This window comes from Phallusia mammillata, chromosome 2 (assembly GCF_965637545.1).
Source record: "Phallusia mammillata chromosome 2, kaPhaMamm4.hap1.1, whole genome shotgun sequence".
In the NCBI taxonomy this organism is placed as follows: domain Eukaryota; kingdom Metazoa; phylum Chordata; class Ascidiacea; order Phlebobranchia; family Ascidiidae; genus Phallusia; species Phallusia mammillata.
The window spans coordinates 26,572,748-26,580,234 of NC_137253.1; the positions used below are offsets into that span (position 1 = coordinate 26,572,748).

The 7,487-nt window shown below is 37.1% G+C and overlaps 1 protein-coding gene across 2 annotated transcripts; it reads right to left on the minus strand.

Moving 5' to 3' along the window:
- Positions 1–3,143: 3,143 nt before the first annotated feature.
- LOC145214742 (calcium homeostasis modulator protein 6-like) lies at positions 3,144–6,821 on the minus strand. Of its 2 annotated transcripts, XM_080083346.1 has the most exons (5): positions 5,886–6,821; positions 5,468–5,699; positions 4,908–5,096; positions 4,299–4,520; positions 3,144–3,608 (listed from the first exon to the last, which is right to left on the minus strand). In XM_080083346.1, the coding sequence occupies exons 2-5, from the start codon at positions 5,630–5,632 to the stop codon at positions 3,378–3,380; spliced, it is 807 nt and encodes a 268-aa protein (XP_079939472.1). In that variant the 5' UTR covers positions 5,633–5,699; positions 5,886–6,821; the 3' UTR covers positions 3,144–3,377. The 2 variants fall into 2 exon arrangements, with proteins under 2 accessions (XP_079939472.1, XP_079939473.1); XM_080083347.1 differs by lacking the exon at positions 5,886–6,821 and having other exon boundaries at positions 5,468–5,873.
- Positions 6,822–7,487: the final 666 nt, after the last annotated feature.

Genomic DNA, 7,487 nt, shown 5'->3' on the forward strand with positions numbered 1-7,487 from the left:
TTTGTTAAATACCGATACATGGCGTAAAGCGTACAGTTATTTACACAGTGAAACTGGGACATGGTTAGGAGTTAACTGTAGGGTTAGCAACTACGTTTATAAGTTGGGTTAATTAATATTTTTATCATAAAACCTCGCCCTAAACTTAAAAGCCAGAACCGTTAGCATTTTCACCCAATTTGCTTACAAATATTTGCAAATGCTCTTTGTGCCAACCAACAAAATTTAGCAAACCTTGTGTGTTGTGAGTTATTATTGTGTTAGTAGTTTTACGAAAACCATGAACCCAAGGAACCACGAACTTAAATCTAAAAGGTAGCGCAATGCGATAGGCTATAAACGGTGATTGCAAGCGGTGTTTTGACAACTTTTGGCCATCGCCTTACTGCCTGGAGGTATTTACAAAATTATTTGTGCACTGTTTAAAATGCAACCACGGAATTCTGCAGCTTCTGCAGGAGCCTTCGTACCGTTTTTACCGCAATAGGCGCCAACGGAACTGCAGGGCATGTAGTGACTTTGGAGATTGGAAATGAAAACCGATATTTTTAGACCAACACCAAGTGGTGCCCCAGGGTAGTGTAAAGCGTTTTGAATAATACTCAATAAAAAGTGTTGCTTAACTCTAGCACACCACAAACTATTTGTAATATTTTTTTAAGTTGCCGATTTTGTAAACGTTAAAACAGTGAATGTTGAAAAAGTGCAGGAACTCTTGTTTTCAAACAGTTTCGATACAACATCGTTTTTTTGGTAAAAGCTTGCTAATCGAAAAAAGAATTTACCAACATTTGAAAAAATAGAAACACCTTTCGCATCTCGGTTGTGTGGTTTAGGAAAAATGCATTAGGTGAGTCAGCTCGTCTCCACAATCAGAAACATCTGGAATATCTTCATTTACCTGGGATATTTCTTCCAGCACCCACTGATGGAGATATGAGTACAAAGCCATCTTTTTCTTGTCTAAAACGCAAATATTTATTGCTTTGTGCTGTCAGAATTTATTCTACAAGAAAATGTACACTAACAAGTTAACAAAGGCAAAATTAAATTTTTTTGAAACCTTGGTTTACGGCTTACGCACTAAACTCCCGACAATGTTAAAAGCACCAACCTATAGACAGGCCTGGGAACGTACACAGAGCTGCTCTTACCGTGTAAGGTCCGAACATGAAGTGAATCCAACCGAATTGAGACACTGTTTATACGTCGGACCTGAATCCCAGCGCCACAAGTAACAGATCACGAATACCATAGGTAGAGCTACTAACATAAAAGTAACAACAGAGAAACTTTGCTAAATACCGATAGATGGCGTAAAGCACACAGTTATTTAAATTAACAGACTGGGATATGGTTAGGACGTAGTTGTCGGTTAGCAACTAAGTTTATAAGTTGGGTTAATTGATATTTTTATCACAAAACCTGGCCCCAAACGTAATAGCCAGAACCGTTAGCATTTTCACACAATTTCCTTACAAATATTTGCAAATGTTTTTTGTGCCACCCACCAAAATTTAGCAAACTTTGTGTGTTGTGAGTTATTATTGTGTTAGTAGTTTTACGAAAACCATGAACTCAAGGAGGGTTAAATCTTATAGATAGCGCAATGCGATAGGCTATAAACGGTGATTGCAAACGGTGTATTGACAACTTTTGGCCATCGCCTTACTGCCTGGAGGTATTCACAAAATTATTTGTGCACTGTTTAAAATGCAACCACGGAATTCTGCAGCTTCTGCAGGAGCCTTCGTACCGTTTTTACCGCAATAGGTGCCAACGGAACTGTAGGGCATGTCGTGACATTGAAGATTGGAACTGAAAACCAAGTGGTGCCCCAGGGTAGTGTGAAGCGTTCTGAATAATACTCAATAAAAAGTTTTGCTTAACTCTAACACACCACAAACTATTTGTAATATTTTTTTTAAGTTGCGGATTTTGTAAACGTTAAAACAGTGAATGTTGAAAAGGTGCAGGACCTCTTGTTTTCAAACAGTTTTGATACAACATCGTTTTTTTGGTAAAAGCCTGCTAATCGAAAAAAGAATTTACCAACATTTGAAAAAATAGAAACACCTTTCGCATCTCGGTTGTGTGGTTTAGGAAAAATGCATTAGGTGAGTCAGCTCGTCTTCACAATCAGAAATATCTGGAATATCTTCATTTCCCTTGGATATTTCTTCCAGCACCCACTGATGGAGATATGAGTACAAAGCTATCTTTTTCTTGTCTAAAACGCAAATATTTATTGTTGTTGTGTGCTGTCAGAATGTATTCTGCAAGAAAATGTACACTAACAAGTTAACAAAGGCAACATTAAAATTTTTTGAAACCTTGATATAGTCATAAAACACCCAAAAATGCTAAAAGCACCAACATATTGACAGGCCTGCGAAACGAACGTACACAGACCGTAAAACGTCCAAACATGAAGTGAATCCAACCGAATTGAGACACTGTCCATGTCGGACCTGAATCCCAACGCCACAAGTAACAGAGCACGAATGCCATAGGTAGAGCTACTAACATAAAACCCACAACAGACAAAGTTTGCTAAATACCAATAGATGGTGTAAAGCGCACAGTTATTTAAATTAACAGTAAGACTGGGACATGGTTAGGAGCTATTTGTAGGGTTAGAAACTAAGTGTATCAGTTGGGGTCATTGATAGTTTTATCACAAAACCTCGCTTAGCCTGAACCGTTAGCAATTTCACACAATTTCCTTACAAATATTTGCAAATGGTCTTTGTGCCACCAACCAAAAATTAGCAGACTGTTTATGTTGTGAGTTATTATTATGTTAGTAGCTTTACGAAACCATGAAGACCGGAAGGAGTAACCTTTGAAGATCGCCTAAAGTTCAAAAATTCGATAGGCAAAAGAGACTGATTTCATGTAGTGTATTGACAACTATTTGTCGCCAGTTTACTGCCTTAAGGGGTATTCGCAAAATTATTTGTGCACTGTTTAAAATGCAACCACGGAATTCTGCAGCTTCTGCAGAAGCCTTCGATCCTTTTTCGACCAAAATAGGTGCGAACTAGCTGCAGGGCATGTCGCTACATTGGAGATTGGAACGGAAAGCGTATATATATTTAGACCAACACCAAGTGGTGCCCCAGGGTTGTATGAAGCGTTCTATATGCAATAACAAGTTTTGCTTAACTCTAACACACCACAAATGATTCTTAATATTTGTTTAAAGTTGCCGATTTTGTAAACGTGGAAACAGTGACTGTTGAAAAGGTGTACAACCTACAGAGTTCAAACAGTTTCAATACAACATTCTTCTTTTGGTAAAAGCCGCTATTCGAAAAAAGAATTTACCAACAATTGAAAAAATAAAAATATCTTTCGCATCTCGGTTGTGTGGTTTAGGAAAAATGCATTAAGTGGGTCAGCTCGTCTTCACAATCAGAAACATCTGGAATATCTTCATTTCCCTGGGATATTTCTTCGAGCACCCACTGATGGACATATGAGTACAAAGCCAACTTTTTCTTGTCCCGATGAAAAGAATACACTGTGGCGATCTCGTCCCAAAGCGCCTTTGCCCTTCTTTTGTCCATGAAAGCCCGAACGTTACGTTCAGCTTCGTGATGAGCCTGAGTGAAAAAGTTGTTGAGTGAAATTAATCATATCTTGAATTACAAAAGGGGATCTGTGTTTTAAAAAAAGGATATGGGTTTAGATGTTTTTGCAAAAGTGGAGTAACATGCATTTTGGATAGGGGAAAAATGTTGTTGCTCTGTATCAGCGGTTCCCAACCTGTGGGTCGCAACCCTAACTGGTGTCGCCATACAATTTGCCTTTAGCATGGTTCCCAACTTGTTTTAGGCCAATGACCACTAGCCCTAAAAATAAACTAAACTCATAGACCACTTTACTGTTGAAGAACAACATACAACCAATTTTAATTTGGACTCTACTAATTTTAACCGCAACTTGGCAAATGTTATCAAGGAGTCACGACATTAGAAAGGTTGGGAACCGATATGCTTTATAAATCTGATTTGAAAGGCAAAATTATGAAACCAAATGTGTGTATTTTTTTAAAAACGTATTTAGTAAAGTAATGCTGTAAATACGTACAAAAATATACCATTTTGTGTCTAGATAAATGCCATTAAAAGTATCACTATTGTGTTGTGAAAAAGGCACCTAATTATTGTTAACCATGTAATATACATACATTAGGCGAATATGTAAATCACAAACAACGTATGCCTTCCTTTATGTGCTAAATACGCCAGATCAGCAAAACTCAACCACAAAAATTGAATCTTCAAATTTGCCTTCATTTCCATCTCCTGATCAAACTCAGCTTCTTCAGCCATCCGATAGAACTTGTAATACTTCGCGTGGTAATAAGTAAGAGGAAGTATGCACTGACTAACACCGTATATGGTCAGGCCCAGTAAGAGCGTTCCACAAATGAGAATCCAACCGATAATTTGCGAAAAGTTTCGATTTGAGTGGAATTCGTCAGACATGATTGGAGTCTTGGCTGCAGCCATCTTGGAAATGTAGCAAACACTTATAGACGTTGTGTCATAGTACACAAATATACAGAAAAAGCAGCAAAAAGAAAAATCTAAATAATTTATAGGCAAAGTGGACGGGGACACATGTTGTGATTGTGAAATTGTGATATTTGGACAACAGTATATTGATTGCTGAACGTAATCCATCAGTTTAACTGCAAGGTAGGCTATGGCTGTATGTCAATCATTTATAAGCCTGCACTGGTGTGTGTATTTTTTCTGGGGCAGGGGTGCACACTCTACAACCAACCGAACACACTTATGCGTACCTTTGTTTGTACACTTACTATTTAAAGCAAATTTGGTCCAATTATATTTGGTTTCACCTATCAAGTACTTTCAATATTGCACCAAGCTTACTTTGTTGCAGGATGCATACATGGAATTAGGTTGGCCCACGTCATAGGGCAACTGCGTCACTGCGCATGCGTAGTAGTGCCCGTCGATCATCGCCATTGCAATCCAACTAATTGGTGAAATCATTGCTTTACCGAACACACCAAGTAAGGTCCACGACACTTGCTCCACACTCCGCCTGTGCTGCTGAACCTGGTGTTAAAAATCAGATAACATGACATGATACACTATTATGTAAAAATATCAATGGGTAAACACGCAATGTAAGTTATTTAATTTGGTCATAGTGATTGGGAAGCTTTTTTTGTAACAAGGTTATTAAAAAGAGTGTTCAGGTACAGTAAGAACTACCCAAAGCCAACAAATATTTGTTTAAAGGGCTTGCTGGCGTATAACTTGTTTATTGAAAAAATCCTGATAACTTTGCTTGTTGCGTTTTTAACACTACATTTTCAAAATTGTCTTGAACATATAAGGAAACATACCTTGATAAATTGCACATGAAAAGAGTAGTAAGAAAAAAAGTCCTCCTAAGTAGTATAAAGTATAGCCTACTACGCTACCTTTTTAAGGATTCCAGTTATCGACTTCCACATTTTTGGGTTTGCAGCCACACCGAACACAAAAAATCCGATGGCAGGGGCAAGCATAAACGAAAGTCCGTAGGCGTAGTTTAATGTTGCCGAACACTTCGCATTGCCAAGTTCCTCCGTTGTACAATTAACCATCTGTTTGGAATTGACACAAGGACATCGAAAACCGAGCTTCGTGGTCAACTGCTGAAGGGCAACGGTGCTGGTAATAATAATAGAAAAGAACACCGTGGTTAACGGTGCTTGGAAAACAATAAACAAAAGCGTTCACTGTTTAACAAAAATTCGACATATGGCCCTAATACGTTAAGTATTCAAGCACTACAGAGAAACAGCAAACGTTATATGCGAGGAGTTTATACAAAGGACAAACAAAACACAAACTCACCTTTAATTGTCACTTTAGTTCACTATAGAAGTCAGTAGTGTAACTTAAATAGATTGACTTCTTAGCCACCAGTCAATGTTTACGCATAGGCATGTTTGAAATATAACGAAACAATAGCATTTTAACTGTTCTAACACGTGTTTGCATCGCATGTAGCTGAATAAATGATTTGTGTCAACAGTTTGAATACGGACTATGGGCATTAACAAACTAAGACAAACTCGTAACGTCATTTTCTTACATGGTAGGAGTCAGGTACACGTTGTTGTTACAATTCCATGAAAAATGTATGACAAGTAATTACCGTGACAAGAAATCAATGAATTACAACCAACCGGTTGAACTTTCAATCGATTTTGGTACATTACAGTAACAACGTCCATTCATGTTATAACGTATCATCATTGTTGATTCCCGAATATACAAAAAGAAAAAAGAAATATTTGGATATTACAGTGGAAAATCCACGCGATTGAAATAACTCTAAATCTCAGGAACGACAGAGAACGAAAAATACATAAAGGCCCAAATAAATGTCAACATATGTGTTATGCTTACATGATGTGCGTCCTGAAAATGTTTACTGTTTTTTAAAGGCGAGATCTAGATGACGTAAAAAGAGGACAAAAAAGTTACGTCACCCCTCAACACAGATAGTGACGTGATAATGCTATTTGACACTTAGCGTGTGACGTAACGACGGAAGCAAATACAGCTAGCTGGGCAAAGTTACAACTATACTTTACGTGGTTACGTGTGGGGCAATCTAACTAGGCTATTGCAATTGATACAAACGTAAAACGGACGGGGTCTTTATCCTCTAACAGTGCGTACCGTTTTAAAACGAATGTCAATTTACAATCCGATCATCAAAACCACAAACAAAAGACTAATTATCGCAATTACTCGATTGTAAGCCACATGTTGAGGTGTAAAAAAGTTTTGTTTAATAATGTAAGGTACCTGAAGGTATATAGGCCCGGAAGGCAATAAGGCCCACTGCTAATATTTTTTTATGTGCCAGAAAAAATGCTTTCGTTTTGATGTAATTTTAAAAAATATATGTACCTAAAATGGTTTACTAAGTTTTGGACCTGCAAGTTATATGTAATTGTTATCATGACCAATCCAAATTAAGAAGTGTTTATTTTCAGCTTTTTATTATTTTTTGTTGAAATTGGTAGCAAAGATGAAAAGGTTGTGTTGTCGAAATGAAAACTTATTAGGATGTATTAGTAATAGGGTCATTTTAGTTTAATTGGAGCATTATCCGATCTGGAAAAAAGAATTACTTCAAATAAATTTTATTGCGGTTTTGTTTGTCAGCCATTGCTTGCAATAAGGCCCAACGATAATTTGTTATTTTCTCAAGTGTCTATTATACTAAAGGCGACTGACACGCACAAAATTTGCTTTTTTGCTTTCCTAGAGAGATCAAAAGTCTGAATAAGATGTTTGTGGAAGTAATCTTTCATTTAGTATTTTTGGTTATCAAATGTTAAGGGGTTGTTTATTCTTTTTTTAGTACGTTCAGATTAACAGTTATATGTCTTAGTTAACAGTATATGTGTAATATGAGTTAATAACGTTGCTTGTTTGAAC

Excerpts from the sequence above, each read along its gene's own strand:
- LOC145214742 (XM_080083346.1), bottom strand. The coding sequence starts at position 5,632 with ATGGTTAATTGTACAACGGAGGAACTTGGCAATGCGAAGTGTTCGGCA. Across the intron at positions 5,097-5,467 it reads TAACTGGAATCCTTAAAAAG|GTTCAGCAGCACAGGCGGAG; the intron begins GTAGCGTAGTAG and ends TTTTAACACCAG. Across the intron at positions 3,609-4,298 it reads ATCAGGAGATGGAAATGAAG|GCTCATCACGAAGCTGAACG; the intron begins GCAAATTTGAAG and ends TTTTTCACTCAG.